The sequence below is a fragment of the Diorhabda carinulata genome, chromosome 4, assembly GCF_026250575.1.
Source record: "Diorhabda carinulata isolate Delta chromosome 4, icDioCari1.1, whole genome shotgun sequence".
In the NCBI taxonomy this organism is placed as follows: domain Eukaryota; kingdom Metazoa; phylum Arthropoda; class Insecta; order Coleoptera; family Chrysomelidae; genus Diorhabda; species Diorhabda carinulata.
The window spans coordinates 27,214,981-27,236,670 of NC_079463.1; the positions used below are offsets into that span (position 1 = coordinate 27,214,981).

Genomic DNA, 21,690 nt, shown 5'->3' on the forward strand with positions numbered 1-21,690 from the left:
GAACGATAACAAAGTCATTAAAATTGTAGTTAGCATTATCAGCATTTTGCATAAATTGTTTATTAACTGGCTTGTCTTTACAACTGCCAACGTTGTGGATACAACAGGCGATGCCTCCTAAATCTGTTCAATATCACCGTCGCGAGTGGCACTTATGTCTACATCTAAAAACAATATAAAACAGATGCAGGTTACGTTGCCTGTCGCGTAATTAGTAAAAGCGTAACAGCGGCCTTAATGTTGTCATTGAACATCTATTCTATTCACCTTATTTGGTCATGTGTCATTTCTGGTTATTCTTTAATCTAAAGAAATATTTACGTGGCCGAAATCTCACGACGCAGAATTAAGTAGACGAAGCAATTCTACATTTTTGTAAGAGTGTTCCCAAAGACGCTTTTCAAATTGTGCGAACTTGATTTGCAAAAGTGTATTGATGTATAATGTGATCAATTAGACCATGAATAGGCTCATTTTTCTAGAAAGACTTGTAGATATAGTATGTTTTCACATAACCAAAACTTTTCTTATATTTGTTTCTTCGTAATCGCGTGTTGTATTAAAATAATTTTATTGATATAATTCAATAATTAGACAATTTCATAGCTTACCATTCCTACAATTTCAATTTAGTTGAAATTAATCAGTTTGAGAACAATTAATTGTGACTAATCATTTAATTGATTCTGAAACCGTCGCTTGTGGCAGTACAACTAGTCAGACACGTTTAAAATGAACTAAACGTCTTGAGAAACTGATTTCCATAATTCTCAAATGGATTCGTTTGTTTTTGTAAGCTTATAGAGTATTCTAAGGTTCGACGAAACTCAGATAAACGCAAGTAATTCACTTGAATTACAATATTCTGGACAGGAATGGAGTTAGTCACAACTCTATTCCTGCTTGTTTGACGGAACAATGATTTTTCAGTGACTTAGTAACTTTACTACATGAAAAAAGTATTCTAACATTATTTCTTCTCCAACAACGGCAATAGTTTTCTCCATATAAGTGTGAACACTAATCCATGTATCAGATATTTTTGAAATTTTGGCAGATGATTAAAAAATATGGTGGAAACTATCAAATATAATTATGGAAGCGGAAGTGTTGTCTGAAAAGTTAATCTTCCGCCAAACTGTCCGCGTGTAAAGTCTAAGCAAAATGTGTCGAATTTTTTGCATCGATTTAAAACTCTTGAAACAAAAAAACAGTCATTTTAAGGAAAAGAAAGTACTTTTAGGTAATCGCTTTACTAAACTGCACTTCCAATTGGTTCATCATCTACCATATTCACCATATCTGGCACTGAGCGACTTTTTTTAACGTTGAAATTTCATGATAAGAGGACATCGCATACATAAACGCCTATTTTGAGAAGTAAGACGGCAACTATCATTTAGAAGGGTTAAAAAATTAAGAAAATCACTGAAAAAAAATGCAAATACTCTAAATGAGGCTATGTTGAAAAATAATTATGGAAAAAAGTCTTGTTTCATTGTTAGGCAATTGTTGTATATTCAAAAAAAAATCATTTTATCTTATCAAAACCTGATGAAAGCTTCCCTCACTGTTTTCTATCAAGTCGATTCGCCTGAAAATGCCAACAGTGTATTCTTCTTCTTCTCTATAGAATATTGATGTTCGCCCCGTTACCATTACTTTTGTTCTCTCTACATTTACTTTTAGATTTCTACTTTAAAAAGCTTTCTTCCAGAAGTCTAGATTTTTTTGATGTTGTTCCTTTTTGGCATATATAAATAAGTCATCAGAAGAGGCGCATTCAAGTATCTAATAACCTTATTTCTATAACTCACAGTGAGTTTTTCCATCTGATGTTTTACCTATTTTATAATATTATCTATTATTACATTGAACAGTGTGGAACTAGAAATTTCGCATGCTTTAAACCCTTTTTTGTTGTAAATACATGATGTAGTAGATTTTCGGGTTCTACTTAACTCCTCGTTTTTCATATTTATTCATATTTACTCTCGATTAAACTCTGGTGTACTTTTGTCTACTTTAGATTTGCTTGTTTTCCAGATTATGGACACTGTTGAACGCTTTCTCTATATCAAAAAATGGAACAGTTTTTTCAACTGTATTTTATTTAGTAATTCTCTTTATTTTTATGTGTTTTCAACTTTTCCCCGGTTCAGTACATTAATTCAAGCATCAATTCCTAGTTGAGTAAATTTCTACAATTTCAATTTGATTATCTTATGTAACTATTATCAAGAGTAAAGTTGTCCGCCTTTTTCAATTGATCCTGACACTGAAATTTCCACTTAATAACTTTTATTCTTTTCGTGTTATTTATAATGTAGTCTCCCTGAGAATGGGAAGAACACTTCCCGAAAGCTTGAAATAGTTCTCATTTCCAAATTGCTGCAAACCGTACATGTGGGCATGTATGCATCATACATGGTATGATTCTAAGTTTTGTTCTTCTGTTATTTGCTCTTGTCATCTTCTCATCCATTACGATATTAAATAAAAGTGGACTCAAAACTGCTTCGTTCAATGAAAAAGTTTTTCTGCATATGACATAATATTTTTTTGAACATAGGCTCATTATTGCTTGGATGTTTTTGTGGCATATTTTTGTTCTGCAACCCTTCTCTAACTATTTCATTTGTTATTTGGTTGAAAAAGTTTTTTAGATTTTTGTGATGCTAGGTACACCTTGACATTTATATTAAATGTTTTCTCTAAAACTTGTTTCAGTGTCAAGTTGTGATAATGTATGCTTTTCTCATTCATATACTTTTGACATTGAAACGTTCAGAGACGGAATTAACAAGGAAAACCAGTCCTCAGTAAATGACCAAAATAATGTTCCTCAATACAAAGCTGTAGAAGTAATTGAGACGAAAACACCATACGAAAAATAACAGAAATGTCATCAAATCGTATACAGGCCTAGAACCAAACACCATGAAAGTTTGGGCAACATACCAAGCATTTTTCAAGCAGAAATATATGCAATGGAAATATGTGTTCAGTTCAATCTATAATTATCGCAGAAGATCATCATCCTGTCCGATAGCCACTAGAGCTCTAGGCTCCCTTGTCATAAAATCCAAACTCGTTTAAGATTGCCTGGAGAAGCTAAACCAGTTAGGCAAAAAATATAAAGCTACTCTGCAATGGATTTCAGGACACACTGGAGTAGAGGGAAACGGAATATCAGACTAACCTTTCATAGGACCGGAACCCTTTCGTTGTGTCATCTACAAAACAAATGAGAAAGCATTGGTAAAGACGGTAGATAGGAGTAAAACCAGTTACTGGGACAATATACAGGGGTTGAGACAGGCAAAGACACTCTACTGAATCTACGAACCTAGGGAAGAGCAACCTAAAAATACAAACTGACGCCTGAAGACGTTAGACTTAGCTCTCGAAGTGTGAAACACACACCGAAACTCCAGAGCATTACCCTGGGAGCGTATGGAATAGAAGACGAAGATCTCTGGTAGCTAAAACTATCCCACATTCTGAATTTTCTAAGAGAAGTGGGATTAATAGATCAGCTCTTAATACTGAGGATCCCTAGTATTACAACGAGAAAGGGGCACACAATAGATCCTTCGGATCGCAGTGTACATGGTGCCCTAATATACACACATATAGTAGTTGAGCTAATATTCTGCCCATATTTCTTGCACCATCTTGACCAGCAATCTCTCCTAATTCTATCTCATCTTCTTTTATCTCATTTATTCCCATAGCTTATGCTTCTTTCACTCTTCATGGATCTGGTGATTAAGCTTCGGAAGTAGGGCTTCCATCTGTCTATCATTATTCTATCTTTATTTATTTATCGCTAGTCTTCTTTCCTTTAGCTTCCATTATTAAAAATTCAACTACTATTTTGTTGTAATTTCTGTTCATTTTGGATTTTTTTTGTAGGTATTGTTTCTATTTTTCTTTCTCAATTTCATTTTCCGTGTGTTCACTGTTCCACCATTCCGTATGTTTCCAGGTTTTATATATTTTTCCTATACCACATACTTTTTTGTATTATCTTTTGTATTTTCATGAAATTCCATTAAATTTCTTTCCTATTTCATGCATAGATTTCCAACGACGTGGTTATCTGGACCCGGTGCTGTACAAAGGTCCGAATTAAATTATTGTAAACGAATTAGTCGGCAGAAGGGTTAATTTATATATTATACGAGGCGCTTCGCTAATCAATTCTAATTTGCAAACTAATTTTCTAATAATTCGGTGTGCTAAATTTCACAGTATTTGTTTCACTTTGCCAATAAATTTCCATTATTAGCCTCGGATTATTGAATCTGGATAAGTCGTAGTTTAAATTACGAGAGTTTACATTAAAACGCGAAGATACGTACGAATATGCATGAGGATTTTATTGGGAATTAGGTGTTAGTCAACGACTTGAATATCGTATTTTAGTTTTGGAATATGTAGCATTAAAATAAATCCACGATTGTTGAAATTTGAAAAGGACTTTGATTTGAACATTAGAAAAATGTACTGCTGGATTTCCAAAGTGGTTATTACCATCTCCAGGAAAAGTAGTAAAAGAATATCGATTACTAAGAACGTGGATTAACTAATATTACATTTAGTACAAGCCATAGGCATCGCGTTAAACAGCCAAATCAGTATTTTGACTGAATTCTTAGGTTACAGAAAGATATTTGCAAAATGGGTGCTGCATTCGGTAACAATGGAATAAAAACACATATGTAAATTTCTCTTTAGAGCATTTTTGAAAGGAGAAAAATAGTCTGCTTAGTTTTATAACTGAATATGTGACATAGATCTACCACTATAATTCTGCACCTGGATAATAGTCTTATTATTGGTTTAACTCGGTACTTCATCTCCAAAGTAGTTGTTGTTCAGAGATCGCACAAGTGGGTGTAAGTTTTGCTAAAAGAAGTTTGTTATTGGTAAAGCAATAAACCCAGAGTATTATTGTATCATTTGACCTGGATAACACAAGAAAAATCTCTGTTTTTTCGTGTATTTTTTTTGTGCTATTAGGCTGTAGTCGATAATAACTACTGCTACTGGACGTTTCGCAATCCTGCAGTTGGCATCTTCATAAAATGCTTGATGCTTCGAGGTAGCGAAACGACAAGAAGTTATAGTTATTTTTGACAATGATTTAGTGGTTCATTCAATAATATACGACATTCAAGCACCTAGTACACAACTCAAAAAACTATTGAGACAATCAGCAAGGATTGTTCGCTAAACTTCTTTTTTTAAACTGAGGACGGCATTTTTTTTAGAATGGACAGCATTAAGTTTTACTTGGGATATAGGAATCCTTGAAGACCGGAAAAAAAGGAACACAAGTTCGTATATTTCGTAATATTATTATTAAATGTATTCATGAGTTCCCATTGCTTCTAAAACAAAAGTTTTTGTATCTTCTTTTTGGTAGACGTAGTGGGGCTGTTCTATCCATGAATAAGCCCTATAAAAGGTGATCAAGAAACAAGAAGCTATACTAATTGAAATAAAAATAGTTTCCACATCCACATTCAACAAACTAGCTATATTACGTAAGCTGATTAATCTTAGAGTATTTTATGATAGTAAAAGACACAGTAGAAGGTAGCAGATGGTGCTAGGTAAAATGGAGCTTTTGTTAATATGGACATTTTCTTCTGGTATTTCTTATTTGGACCGAATACAATAGCATGGCTATTGTAACTTTGTTGTTTCTTGTCCGTCCTCCAATCCTCTATTATCGTATATTTTGCATTGAAGAATTAACTACACCAAGCCATACCGATTGTTATTCCTTGTTATATGACCCAAATATTCCAATTTTTTTGATATTATCAAAATCTCACATGATTTAGTGTTAGAACCACTTCGAAATTGGTAACCCTGTCCATCCTTGATATTCTTAATATCCCCTTATACAAGAGTCAGAAAATTTTGAGAGATTCTCACAAAAAGTTTCATTTTTTTGATGCTTGATTTCTGTTTGATATTCGGATGCATCTTTGTGAAGATATTTCTGAAAATGGATGCAATTGTATATCGAGCTGTTATTAAATATTTGATTTTGATAGGCAAATGAAAGGGGAGTTGGAAACTGCGTATGGAGACTCTGGACCATCATTTATTACTGTAAAAGTTTTGGTAATCGAATTCAAACGTAATCGTATCAACAACCTGCGATATCTTCGAAAAAGATCAACGACTTACGGTTAGATAGGTAAAATAGAATAGAATATTTCTGCGCGTTGGGTGCCGCATTCGCTCATTTTGGACTAAAAGCGCATTCGAATCAACATTCCCCATGTCTTATTGATTCGGTTTGATCAAAATGAGTCGAATTTAGTGCGTCTTATTTGTAAATGAAATATGGATCCAACATCACGGTCCAGAATAAAAAAAAAACAGACAAGAGAGCAGATTGCAAATGTGGAACCTGCTCCGAAAAAGGCAAAGACGGTTTAATACGCCCGACCGTTTTTTGGGACCGTTCTAGGATTATATTCATCGGTTATTTCCTAACCTTGAAGTTTCACTCGAAGGAAGTTATCGCATACGTAAACGCCTATTTTGAGGAGAAAGGCGGCAACTATCATTTAGAAGGGTTACAAAGAGCTGAATAGAAAAGGACAAATCACAGTTAATAACGTACAAATAGATCAATTAACTTTGCGTGTAGATACAAGCAAGAATAGCCAAAGCGAGATCACGTTTCATTGAACTAAAAAAATACCTTTGCAGCCATGATCTCAACTTTGATCTATGTTTGAGGATGATACGATCATATGTCTTCCCTCTGCTCTTATACGATCACTGAAAATCTGCTCAAACGTTTGGAAGCGTTTGAGATGTGAGTTAACTGCCGTTCGTCAATAGAGTTACAAATTCTGAGGTTCATGAGCTCAAAAAATACTTAGCAAAAATAAAGCAGTGATAGTCAATATGAGGGCCAAATGACATTACTATAAAATTATATTTTCTAATTTTTTTAAATAATTCTATTTTTGATCAAACATGTTGAAATACTTACAAAATTATACTAGTATATCTAAAACCTATTCAAAAATTATATCTAACAACGTCCAAATATTTGTCGAAATCACTGTTATAAACTACTTTTACGTGTGTAACTCGCACTTTATTTAACGGCAATCCTTTTACGGAATAAGTCTGATATTGAAGAGGACGTTTACTTCTTCTTTATGGTACGTTAAAGAAACGAAAGTGGGACAGACACTTAAAGATGAAAGATCAACTTTGTAAATTTATGCATGCAGTTGGTGCATGGTTGCTCCATTGACCTACGACCTGTTTACCTTTCTGTTTCTATCGATTTACGTACCTGCTAGTTGTTTCTCGGTATTGATGTTACTTTATCTGTTCGAATAAGCGAGTATTCGAGAAAGTTGGAAATTTTTTTGTGAAGTTTCTCAAACAAGAAATACTCAGATTCTAAAGTTTTTGTTTTAACGAAACTTCAAGTCTAATAAGATGAAATCTTCGTTGATATAGTACATCTAAAGTCAATGTAAAGATTTATGGAAAGCAAGGTTGCCATATACATTTCCTTAACATGCCAATTATATAATTATTATATTGTTTATTTAGTGAGCTGTTAGCTCTTGAAAAAATTGCAAATAAATAATTCTAAACTACTATCTGGAGGCCAGGGGCGGTTCGTGCCCAATGGTTAAGAATCCGTAACGTGAAAGGATCACTACATCGTCTGCGTATGCCATTAGTTGCGTTGTTCTTGTTTTTAGTGTCCCTGTTCTATTCAAACCGATTTCACGTACTATCCATTCTAATACTATATTAAACAGCGTAGTGTATAAAGGATTTCCCTGTTTTAGTCCTGTATTGGTCTGGAAACATTTAGATATTCTTTGATTTGGCTTTACCTTCGTTTTTGTATGCTCGAGTGTCATTTTCGTAAGCTTTTTTGGAATACTAACATCGTTCATAACGCTGTACAAAAAGTTTCTATTCACATTACCGTAAGCTTTTTGGAAATCTATGAAGGCTGAGTAAATTGGCAGATCGTATTCATACCCGTTTCTTTGCGTTTGCCTCAGAGTGAAAATGTGGTCTATGACTGATCTTCCATATCATAATTAAATGCAACATTTGAAAACTTGGAAAGTGAGCCGACTAGGTGCCGATTCAGTTATATAAAATTTGTGTAATTATAGTGTAGTAACCATTGTTTCATAGAGCAAAGTGCAATTAATTAAATTAAAAAAAAAACAGTTTGTACGGATTGTTCGTCCCCGTACCCGTATTTTGACATAAATATTTTTCTTATTTGCTTTGGTGAAGTGATCAAAAACAATGATAGGCTATATTAACAAGTTTAAGTCATACTCTTATACGAGGATATATTGAAAAATTCTTAGCCCACTATAGAACCAAACAAAATTTCAATGTCAAAATATTTTATTACTCAAAATATTCTCCTCTTAATTGGATACATTTATTACAGCGAACCTGCAACGTCTCTAGACCTTTTAAAAAAAATTTTTCTTATTGCTCTTCAAACCAGACCTCCACAGCTTTTATTACCTTCTCGCTGAAAGAAAATTTACGACCTTTTAAACTTTTTTTCAGTTGAGGAAAGAGATGATAGTCGGACGGAGCCAAATCTGGTGAATAACATAAATCACGAATTTTTTGCATGGCAACATGAGATTTGTGTGCAGGAGCGTTGTCCTGCAGAAACAAAACACCTTTGGATAGCTTTCCGCGTCTTTTCTCTTCAATTTTTCCCGTAGAGTGGTCAGTAATGTCGAATAGTGATCTCCAGTTATTGTTCTACCCTTATCCAAAAAATCAATCATGATTACTCCATGGAAATTTCGAAAAACTGAAGCAAGAACTTTTCCAGCAGATTTTTGGACACGAAACTTCTTAGGTCTTGGAGAGCCAGAGTGTCGCCATTCTATCGATTGTTACTTTGCCCTTGCACGCTTTTGGTCAACATTCAAACATTTGGGGATCCATTTTGCGGCAATTTTTCTCATGTCCAAATTGACGTGAACTATATGATGAACACGTTCGTATAAAATATTCAGTGCTTCAGATATCCGTTTTAGACCAATTCGACGGTCTGATAAAATTATGTCATGAACTGCATCGATATTTTTGGGGACTGACACAGAAACTGAACTTCTCAATCGGTCATCATCCTCAATGGAAAATTTACATCTTTTGAAGCTTGCAGTCCAATTTTTCACGGTTGCATACGAAGAACATTGATCACCAAGGGTATTAAGCATATAATCGTAAATCTGCTTATTTCTTAACCCTTTTAAATACAGGTAACTCTGTTTTACTTCTTTGAAATCAAACTTTACACTGATACTTCTAATAAGTTATTGTTCGTTGCTATGGTGACGCAATATTTTGTTTATGCATGGAACTGATCTAGGCTAACTAGATATCAATACATCCTCGTATATTATACTAAATCGTAATTGAAAGAATACCAAAATATTTTGAAATAATAATAACTCTTGAACGCTATTTTTTATTTATTCTTCTTTTCAAAAACAGCATATTACAAATTATACACTGACTTCCCTTGTACAACTTATGTATTTTAAGAATGATTTTGCCGCGGAAGATATATTGTTAGAACCCCGAAAATGAAAAGATAATAAACGAATTTCCACTTGGTTGGAAAGCTTAAAATGAGTTATTAATATCTAGAACCGAAAATCTCATTTTCGGCGATGTGAACTCAAGTATGATGAAAGAAAACAAGAAAGAGTAGTTTCTACTCTATAAATTTATCAAAGCGTAAAGCTATGACAACTAAGGTTTTTTCCTCATTTTTCTTTTGAATCGAGTGTAATAACTTGAGATCTTTTGAACTTCAAACAGAAATACAAATATGGTAAATAGAGTCCAAACAGATATTTAGTTATACTTAGTTCATTTTGATGATAATTATATTTTTTCGAATTGATTTCAAATGTATCAAAAGTTGACTATTTCTCTCAAACGTCACTTTTTTTATTATAAAAATCTGGTTTTTATTTTTAATTTTAAAGTTTATATGTAGATATTTATTGATGGCTGAATTACCAATTAACCTTCTATATTGTGGTGTTTTTCTGGCAATCGCTTTATTGTTGTTTCCCTACTTACTGAGATTGCCTATTTTTCCATATATGGGTGTTCCAGGACTTGATGCAAAAATTTCGGAAGTTAATAGATGACGTGAAAATAATGCTGTGATTACAGTTATAGGCATTTAAAGTTGCGAAATCAGAGCTTATATTTAAGTATATTTTCTAAATTATACATTCGAACATCATAAATTTGTGACGAAATAATTAAATCTACACTACTATCTGAAGAGGCGGCTCATGCCCAATGGTTAACAATCCTTAACTTTTACAGGGACAACCTGTATAATCTAAAGATAGAAAAAATGAATTTTTCAATAGATTTATAAATTTTATAAAATTTATAGCTAAGTATATATGTAGATTTTTAGATCGTTGTATATGCCAAGAAAACCGTTCGTCATAAAGAGACATTCTGAAGAAAATTATCATAAAATGAATTATTTATTGAAAATACGTATAGTAGGGATTAACATACAACCAAACATTTCTAATCGAACGGCGTACTGTCAACATCGTGTTATTTACATGAGGAAAAAATTGGAATGTAGAAAAATTCGATCTCCTCACTGAATAGCAAAACATTCAATCTTATTTCAAGTCAGATAGGTACTTATTGAAAAAAAATCTTATGATACGGATATGTAAACTATAATATACAAGACTTTTGGCCTGTATAAAACAATTTCCATTGTTCTCTAGAGCTTATAAGTATAAAAGACCAATAAAAGCACGGCTTTGGTAATCGATGAAAATTCGAGAAAATATATGGATTATTCTGTAATAATATTTAAAAAGACCGTATGAAATTTTGGATTAGAAATAGGGTTTTATTACTCTCTCGTCAATAAGAATAGCATATAACACTGTATTTAAAGACAATTTCTCTAATAGTGTAGTATTGTCAGTTCATTACAAGAGATGAATATTGTTATGAATACAACTTTTGCTCTTTGTTACAAATACTAGTCTTTGTGAAGTGCACATAAAAATTATAGTTGATTTTGGTACGAGAATCTAAATATTGATTATAATCAATTTATCTGAATAACTTTTTGTTATTTGCCACATAAGAGGCATTTTACTGAAGAGAAAAATAGGTTTTTTGAAAATTTCCAAGTACTCAATTTTTAAAAAGTGCAATTATGTTAGAAAATAGTCCTCAACTATGCAGAGCTAGATTCTAAAAAATAAATTATTCAAATAGATACGTTTTTTATCTTTCGACATTTGAAAATGATGTAGTTTTTGAACCCGAAGTTTAGGCAAACCAAGATTGGTGGCTTTATGGAAATCATTCAACTTACACCCCAATAAGTATAACTGTAATCTAAATATAGATCATGTTATTAGTCAAGTGTTCGTAATGAGATTTATCCGACCAATATAATTGCAATTATCATAGTCAATAGTCAAAATAATTTGTAACGGAAATCACTTCACAGACCGATTATTTTCTCTACCTTGAATAGATTGTTTTTTCTGTAATTTAATTGTAATTCTGATTAAAAGTATTTCATCCATCCGCAGACACTTTATTGTTTTAAACATTAATCCGTATTTTCATATCTTATAAAAAAACTTTCACAATATTCTTATTTCGATCGGTACTATTATATAAAATCTAGTTTTACTTTTAATTTTATTAATTTTCAAGCAACTTTTCTTAAGACTTGACTTTGACGTTTTTTTAAATCAGTTCCAACTTGTCTCCTCTCCTACTTTTATACCGAATCAGAAATTTGTTTTCAGCATCAAACAACCACGGTATGTCTTCTCTTGGAACGTCAACAATACAGTTGATCACTTCTTTAAATGCTGATTGACTCCAGTTGCATCTTCACCTATCAGTCAGCAGCCACACACCAAGTCCACTGTAACACTAATTAACAAGACGTTAACAGGTATTTTACCTCAAGACCTCTCCAGTTACGTCTGCTTTGAGCTTCTTTGCGACAAATCTCATTTTACCTCCGAACGGGACCTTCTCGAGTGTCTGACCTGAATACCTCTGCAGCAGCATCTTGAACCCAACCATCAAGTGAATTTCCTCATCTCACTACCGAATAGAACAGAATAGAAGTGTTTGAAGTGAAAACTTTTCTAGGTATATCTTCTCTGAGATTGCTTGCTTCCAAACACCAATCCTACTGGAATCTCATTTTACCTTCGGAAGTGACCTTCGCAGATGACTCACTTGAGTACCTCTACAATCGCATCTGTAGACCAAGTTCACTTTCCTCATCTCACTACAGAATAGAAGGCGTCCAATCTCTCCAGTTGCACTTTTATGATATTTGCCCGTCCTCGAAGAGAAACATAATTACAATGGTCTCCACTGGCCCTCATAAAACCGCCAATTCACTAGACTTAATCGACGCCGTCAATGTTTATAATGGGCCATTTTTTTCTACTTTCTGCTTTTTCTGGATATGTCATTGCCCTTTACCCATCCATTTGACATTGTCGCTTTCTTTACCATTTTCATCGACATATCTTATCGGAACTTCATGGCGCTCAACCAAAACGCTACATTACTGGATCTATTTGAAGTAGCAACTTCAAATCTCATATAGGATCATCCCACACTTTGACACCAGTTCTTATCAATGCGGCAATTTTCTTATCTTATCGGTTGCAGCGCTCGTTCAGCTATCTTCAGAGCTGAGTTATCAACATTTTAATAAATTTCCTGATATAAATCTTCACTTCTTACAAAAAACTTGTTACTCCGAACTAATTTGTAACACACCGTCCATCAATTATTTATTCCTACTACAATTAATTATTCAACTTCTCTCTTATCTTTTATAGCCAATTCGGGGTCCTAAAATATTCCTAGAAGTTCTTCGGAATAGTTTGAGTATATTCGATGGCTGCGTAATCACATAGGCGAAGGCTAACTTAGAGAGAAAAGAGAATAACCTATGTAGCCTTGTTAGAGTATTAAAAATGGTAATTCAAACCGTTTATTCTGAATATATAAAATTCTTACCTGGGCGTTCATTTCTTCATTCGTGTCAAATGTAACGACAGTTTATAAGAGTTATTAGAAAAATAGGAAAAATGTATCATATATACTTTTCTTACCCCCTGTATTATCTATTCATTATATTATTCTATAATCTATATCATAACGGTTGCTAATTGGCAAAACTGTGAAAGTCGAGCAGGGATTATTGAAAATTATTACTTGTCACACCGTTACGCTTTGATAAGTATGAAACCGTATTTTTTTATTATTATATTCAGTCTTTATGATGTCTTTTTTTATTTGTTCGTATTCGAGATGTGTGCCACAAACTTTGCTGCGAACTTTATAAATTTTTCATTTTCATAAAACAAAGTTTCTCTATTACCAATCATTGATAGTGCTCTTATAAATACTGCCAATATACAGGGTGTTTCTATATTCGAACGCTCTACCACAGAGACATATCAATAAATGATTCATTTCGATATAAGAATACGAATCCTTACGGGGTCTAGTTGCTGAGATATAGGGTGCTAAAAATTTTAAATTAAAATAAAAAATTTGCTTAAAGGCAAATTTCTACGCCGGTCATTTTAGCTCCATAAAAGGTTATTAGTTTTGTAATTAAAAATAATCAGGCAATTTAAAACAAACTTAAAAATGAATTCGCTCCAGTGGCGTAAAAATAGGGGGATAAAAGTGACAACTAACCCTGACAGCGCGCAACAATTTTTCCAAAGTTTATTTATGTCAAAATATTACTTTGTTAAGGAGCATATTGGTCACCAAATTTAAAAAAAAAATTAAAGTTGTTCTTGATTTATGGCAAATTTTGATTTAAAATTTTGAACACCCTATATCTCAGCAACTAGGTCCCGTGAGGGTTCGTATTCCTTTCAAAATGAATTGAGATCTCTCTGTGGTTGAGCGTTGTCGGTCGAATATAGAAACACCCTGTATGACACGCTGAGAGGTAATAATTACATATTTACATCCCCTCATTATGACTAATGTTAACGGTTTTTCACTCACATTTTTTGAACTAAATGATTTTAATGAAGGTTTAACAGAATTTAGAGCTAATGAACTCAATATTATAATAACAGAAATCTTTCCAAGAAAAAGAATTATAATTTCTACAGCTATATACTTTTTTGTGCGAAATTGAATCTCGGATTTATGAGGTATTGAAAAACTCTCCGGCGAAAATAAATCGACTACAAGTGAAGTGAAAGCTGGACTTTCATAAATTTGAATGAAATGAGGTTTCAGTGAATTTGTAAAGTTTAGTTAGTTTTATAATGACTTCACACGTATCTAAACAAAAAGTGTATACAACATTTCAGCTCAATTGGTAGAAGATATATGCTTCGAAATTTAATTGCCAGACCCGAACACACCGTCTTAAAGTTTTTGCCCTCCCTATAGTTTGCGTGATACACAACAAATAAAAACAATACGATCGATTTTGATATTTATATTTTAAAGAACATACGTAGACAAAAATATAGTAATAATAAAACTACAGTCTCAAAAGAGATTCCTTCTATGCCACCTTCCAAACAAGCCAGTTTTCACTTTCACTGTAGAGGTACTCAAAGATAGATCAATAGATTCATTGATCTGAGCTGCTATCCCTGAGCCTGTGAATCTTCGATTACGTTTCCTTCAGTGGTTGTGTGTTTTTGAGGACGTCCTGAACGTTTTCTATTGGCAAAGCTCCTGCTGGAAAAGTGTATTATTTCAAATTTAATGAATAGATTATGGGGTGGGTAGAAACTTTTGACCAATAGTGTACATCGCAAGTGGACTAAAAGCTTCTAAAAATCAGTTTGTTTCCAAAGCAAATCTTAATATTATAAACATAATATAATACCAATAGAAGGTAAAATTATGTACAAATACCTAGATGTGAAATAATTTATTTGCAATTAAATATCTATGGATTTTATTATACAAGTTTTCAAAATATATTTTATTTCTTCTTCTTTCTTCCATAATCGTTCCTGTTCTTTCTTCGATATCTTTCCTCATCCTGGCTCTAGGTTGTCACTCAATCTCTTTTGTGATTGACCTCTACTCCATTTTCCATGCATAATTGTTAATGTTAATGGTTATGTTGAAACATACATAATGACGTAATTCGTCCAGCAAATAAGCGAAGACTCGTCCTTAAAGGGTTAAAGCCGCATGTACTTGTCATTTTCACCGTAATTGAAATTATGTTGATGCCATTTTCCTCCAAAAAAATTCAAAATTCGGTAGTTTACTTCTGTTGTTGCTGCGTAAATTTAATCTATTTATAATATAAAATAGAGGATTTAATAAGTAAAAAAACAATCGCGATAATTGTTGCGAAAAGTTTCTAAATATACTTTCCACTATTTGGCAAACAAATGATTTCTATTGAAATGCGAACCACCTTGATAATTGTAAAGCATAAAAAATTATTCCGGTTCGACTTGAGTAACAATTTTAGAGTATCATACTTTCACTGTTCATATTAAAATTGCTATAATTATACTAATCTATCATAAATAATTCATTATCTCACTTAATGTCAAGAAAATCACTTTTTTGTGTGAAAAAAACACATTTTAAAACATTTTTCCCGCAAAAAAATGAAAAAGTACAAAAATTATCAATTCTCGATTATATTCTAGTCTGAAAAATTATATAAAACGCGGCTCTAATTAATTCGTACGAGTTAAGGGGTTAATTGATTAGTTATTTCTTACTTAAGAATCGTTTTACAACATTTTCAATACCTATCTTCCGTCTTGAATCTTCTTCTGATCCAACTCCCGGTAAATTTTGTTAATCCTGATGAACTAAGAGGTGTTCCTTTTTTTTCATATGCTGATGTTCTGCTGAACTTGAAGCTTTTCACGATAACTCTTGGTAGATTAACCTCACGTTGTTAATGCGTACATTATGATGGGGATGAAGGTGGCTTTGATAAGTTTGAGCTTAATCTTTAGTTCCACCTTGGATCGTATTCCGATTTATTCGACCTCGTCTTGACCATTAGGTAGATGATGTGGTATTAACATCCAGAAGGACCCATAACTATTCATCATTGGTGTTACGATATATACCTCGATATAAATTTTTGTTGATAAATCTTATTGTTTTTAGGTCTCTTTCGATTGAAAATTGACAATATGCATAATTACAAAATTCATTGATTTGATAATCTACAACATAAATATCGAAATAAAAATCTGTTTTAACCACACTAATTAATTTTTTAGTTATTATACTCAAAAATACGTAGCAATCCGTATTCAAATTATTCACAATTGCATTGATATTTATAGAATTAAAAATTTTACTCAAATTGTAGATCTTTTTTATCATTGATAACTTTCTCGTTGCTATGTACTTGACTCAGCGTCAAGAATTTTTGAATTTTTATAATTCAATGAACGTTTTTATAAAATTTTATAGTTTGTTAATTTCAGCTCTATTACTGGGATGTCTGCTTTATGGAAAAAGTGTCACAATCACTATCAAGCTGTTTGCACAGGACAGACAACTCAGTTTTTGGAAAATAGCTTAAAAAGTCATCAGTACAATAAAAACAACTGCAATAACAAACCATGAAAAAGAAATGAACAATTTGCGTCAAATTTATAAATCTATTTCATTTATATATATTTATAAATTTTAATATAACTATGAACAATTTAATAGGGGGATACTACTTGTTTTTGAGATAAGCCAACTGAGAGTAAAATGTTTAAAATTTTTAATGTGGTTTAAACAAATTTTCATTTCACATTCATATTTTAGGTGATAAAAACCGAACAGGTCGAAACGTCAATATTTTTTACAGATTTAAAAATTCATTTTCAATTAAATCAGTCCTAAAATCAGGACAATGTACCGATAAATTATAATGTTTTAATTTTCAGTGGTTAAATTAAATTTATTTTTGTCGAATATCAGAGATAACATTTATTTATAGAAATATGTTTCGGCAGAATTTCAACCGTCATCAAAATATTTATAACATTTATACATAATTATTTCGATAGGGTTGTCGAATTATTTTATATGGAAATTTATGTTAAATCTTGTTATGTTATTTATCATTATTTTTCTCTATATTCTTACTTTTCTTGTAATTATCTGATTTGTTTTAATTAATAATATGTACTTTCATTGCAGAGGGCGATTTTCGGAAGATCCACCTAAAGGATGTTGTGGATTTCTTTCATGGAAACCGGGTTCGCTGAGGTGGTTCATCGCACTTATAGCTTTAGTTGCTGTCTGCTGCGTTTTGGTTGGTACGGCATTGGGGGCCATGAGACCATCTGGTCGAGATCACCTCACCGTATCTTTACTCATGATAGGTAAGTGAAAAAGTTTATCAAGTCCTAGAATAAGGTAGTAATCGGATGAGATCGAGTGCCACAGTGTTAACAATTTTTTGTTTTCATCTCTCATTGTATTAGCTTTCAAATTTCCGTACTTGATCCCAATATATAAAAGGACATGTCCTTACTGACTGATTCATCATCGCACAGCGGAAACCACTGAAATCACGGATTTGGACAGTATGTTCATTTTCTAACGTTACTTTTCAGTAAGAAGGGTTGTTGGATTTTCCACCCATCAGAGGTTTGAATAGAGGATGAGAATTCGTTCGAAAGTCCGGAAATTTTGGAGTCTTCTAATTTTGTGTATGCACAAGATATTAAAAAGTAATGAACATATATGTAGGGATTTTTGCTGTGTTCACCTTCAAGGGCGAAGAGGGGATAAGGTTGTTTATAAAAAGTTTTTCAATATCAATTTACAAATCATCAAACAATTTATTAATTGGGCTTATGATTGGCTTAAATATTCACAAATATCTATGTACTAACTTAACATCCAATTTATTCGGATACATCGTTTAGTTCACTTGTTACTGTCCCTGATATAGGAATTGCTCCTCTGCAGAGCTGGGGTTGTGGTGGTTGCTTAACTTTTCGCGGAGATTTTGACTAGAAGAAAGCGAGAGGGAACTTGCAATCAAAACGGCTCTTTTTTTGATGTTTTGAAAAAATTTTGTGTTTTTATGTTTATTCTTTTTATTTTTTGTTTATTTCAAATTTAAAAGGGGGCAGGCGGGTACAGCTGCGGCTGCGTTACTCCTTATCATCGGCCATTTGGCTGGAGAAACGGTTCACCGGGTTGCAGGGAAACCGCAGAAAACCTGCAACACCGAGAGTTACGGATGCTAGACCCTCGTTTTATATATCATTATCACCTTCAGAAACCTTCGAATCTTTGAAACCTCTATATTGCCGCAAACAAACCAAATGGCATTCTTAGAAATTGTCACAGAAAACAAGGTAAACAGACAAAAAAAGTCCCGACTCACCCGCCAAACTAAATCTTCGATAACATATTAGGACAGGCCCGGCTTCACGGTGGGCGAGTTTGTAATTATACAAAAGTGCGCGAGGGAGCGGGTACCATTTAGTTTATGGATATTAGTATAAAATGTAATTCAGAATAAACCTGTTATTTTTTCTTCTCCGGAAAAAACTGTTGGCACACGTAGGAGGACCGATAAAAATCCGACGAATTATTTTATGAGGAAAAAAGTAAAAAAAATGAATCGATAATCCTTCAAAGTACTACCGTTAACAAAAATATATCACTAAACAGAACACGTGAAATCTGAGGCGTCTGCAATCAGAGTTTCACATGCCTATATGTATTGGAATGATTAGAGACTTTTGTGTGAGATTGTGTGAGTTTTTCTAAATCTAATATTTTAAAAAATAACTAGAATTTGTATGGTATTATATCTGGTGAGTAAGCTAGACGTGAACACACAGAAAGGCTTGTAGTGGCCAAAAATTCGTCAATCAAGAACGACCCTTGGCGTTATCATGATACAGGAAGCAGTTTTTAGTTTTTAAGGTCTTTTTTTTCGCTTATTTTTGCAAATGTTCCCCCAATCACTTGTTTAAAGAAACGAGCATATCCACTTTTTGTACATTTACATTTGGTTCTTCAAGTTTACTGCATCATCACCATAGATAAATTTTAATATTTCCCGGAACTTCTTCAGAGTTTAAATAAACTTCCAATGCGTCGTTCCAGTTGTATATTTTAAAATAGATAGTGCAAACACGATATAACTAAACCAACTGTAGTAACAGATTGTCAAACCGGTTCGTGTTCGAACATATCACAGCTTTTCAAACCACATGAGAATATGAGTGTTTTTGATAAAACCTCGTACATATTTCTGTTTTTTTCCCGCCTCTTATTGCATGAATTACGAATACAAATTATCTTGACTGCCCAGTTCTCTTGAAAAATTACATATTTTGAGTGACATTAAAGGGAAGAAAATGAAAATATAAAATAAATGATCTTGAAATAAAATTATTATGAAAGAGGCAATATTTTTTTCATACTTTTTCCTTTCTATTGATCAAAGGAATGAAATCTATTTGTTGTTAAATTAGTATAAAAATAAATTCTAAGATCCGGTTAGGAAGCCCGGCTATCTTCTTCCAGCCACCGAGGAGATTTCAACACTTCATGATAAATATTAAAAAGTCAAAATATTGTTACTAAAATTTTCCCACATGACTAAAACTCTTGTATATGTGATGACCCATTCTGAATACAAAAATATTTCGGACTTCTCTTTACCCATTTTCTATCTTAATTGCTTAGTCTCAAAGGTAAAGAGATCTTTTAAAGAGATAATTGTAACATACAGTTTGCATACGAGCACTGAATCTTAATGTTTATCTTGATGTCAAATCTTATGTAGACTTTCGGCATCAAACCGTACCCGACTATTTCAGTTGGTGAAATTTTGGCAATAAAAACAAATTGGAAGTATTAAGATAAAATTATTGTTCTTGGGTTTTGTTTTTTGGTTTTATATGCGTGTAGATATAAAACAGGGACGTAGTTCACACGAACATAATATATTCCTTTATACCTGGAAGTGTTATAGTAAAAATTTCCATTATACGATTACAATAACGATATTGGGCAAATGATAAACGAAGGAGAACAATATAGTCGCAGTTCTACTGTACGATAACACCTTTTTTAATTTAAACACTCAACCCAGTTCCAATTGAATACAAGCATTCTGTAAGCCACGCCAAACTACACAAAAAACTTGTTTTATTCAAGCACTGCAGAGGAAACAACAGGGCAGGATCCACCAAAAATTACCTTTGAAAGATTTTATGTAATTTTCGTTTATATTCACGAGACAAAGTAATGAGTAGAATTTCGTAAAAATTATCTATGATTTTGCCCACACTTTATGGTATTACTGTTGTTCCTCAACTATTTTTTCACACATCACAACCATTTGAACTTTATCATATTGAACGTTAGTATCCATGATAACTTAACTCAATAGCGAACTTTTTAGTTAATTATTAGACAGTAACATTTTTTTTTCGGATACTTTTCTACACATTTCTGTCCCTAGATGTTTTATTCGCGCGTTCACGAATCATTTAGCTATCGAAGCTAATTTTATATTTGAAATTTCATTTGGCCGAAAGATCATATAAATAATTTATGACAAAAAAATCCTTATGATTTTTATAGAATGAAACAATGAAAAATAGATTTTAGGTCCTAATCAATAGTTATAGTGTCGATGATGGTAGTGTTGCAGCACTTTTTGAGTTCGTCATTTTTTGGGATATGAGAAGTTGGTTAGGAGCTGTGTATATATTTCTGTGGCATTAGTATAAAATAGAATATTACCTAACAAGAGTTGTAAGTAAAACATTACGCATGAATTAAAAAATTTTATGCATACGCGCAGCGGCAAGTGCATAAATTTTATGTTTACGTAATGGGCTTACAACTCGTACTATATATTTTCTACGTCCAATCATTTTTTTTTCATTAAATAAAAAACATGGCAATTATTTAAACTTAATTAATAACAATTGAACAATTATTGTAAATGGATTGTGCCTTATTATTTAATGATGATGAACGGTTATTTATAATTGTAGTACTGTTCGTTACATCAGAAAACGAATATTGATAATTGGTAATTGACTTCAATATTCGTAATGCGTTGTCATTTTTATTTTTAAGAGATTGATACACATAGCCTTCCGCTACTGTAGAAGATTACCAGCCATCAATTCGTTTTAATGATAGCATATCACCTCCTGCATCAACTAACATAGTGGCTGATGATCTCCTGAAACAATGGCCGGTATATTGCTTTGGTTCCGGCAGCTCAAGATATTCAGCAATTTTACGTGGTGTATTACCGATTGTATTTACCCCCATAACCTGTTGTTATGCATTTCCCATTTCTGTAATTAAAAAATAGGAATAGGAAGTTCCATTTCAACAGGACGCAAATTCATGTATTTTTGATATGTGATATAAAACGTTTTTGGTACTACAAATGAACGTCTCGTTTTAGTTTTAGAATCTGGAATATCAATTATCAAGGATTTTCCCAGGTCCTGAATGTGTTGCATTTTTATATTTCTAAGTTCTTGTTTACGGCAAGCCCCGCTTAATCCAATAATGAGGATAATTATACAACATCTAATTTTTTACATTTGACAA

At 32.6% G+C, this 21,690-nt stretch overlaps 2 protein-coding genes across 2 annotated transcripts in view; one reads left to right on the forward strand and one right to left on the reverse strand.

Moving 5' to 3' along the window:
- The window catches only part of LOC130893394 (rho GTPase-activating protein gacF-like), a 438,283-nt gene that overhangs the window by 386,091 nt on the left and 30,502 nt on the right, over positions 1–21,690 (forward strand). Inside the window, exon 7 of the mRNA XM_057799454.1 lies at positions 17,278–17,462. Within this exon, the coding sequence (XP_057655437.1) occupies positions 17,278–17,462 (185 nt within the window). The remainder of the gene's footprint in view (positions 1–17,277; positions 17,463–21,690) is intronic.
- The window catches only part of LOC130893395 (probable leucine--tRNA ligase, mitochondrial), a 56,393-nt gene continuing 49,349 nt past the window's right edge, over positions 14,647–21,690 (reverse strand). The window contains exon 11 of the mRNA XM_057799455.1: positions 14,647–14,829. The gene's annotated coding sequence lies outside the window, so the exon portion shown is untranslated. The remainder of the gene's footprint in view (positions 14,830–21,690) is intronic.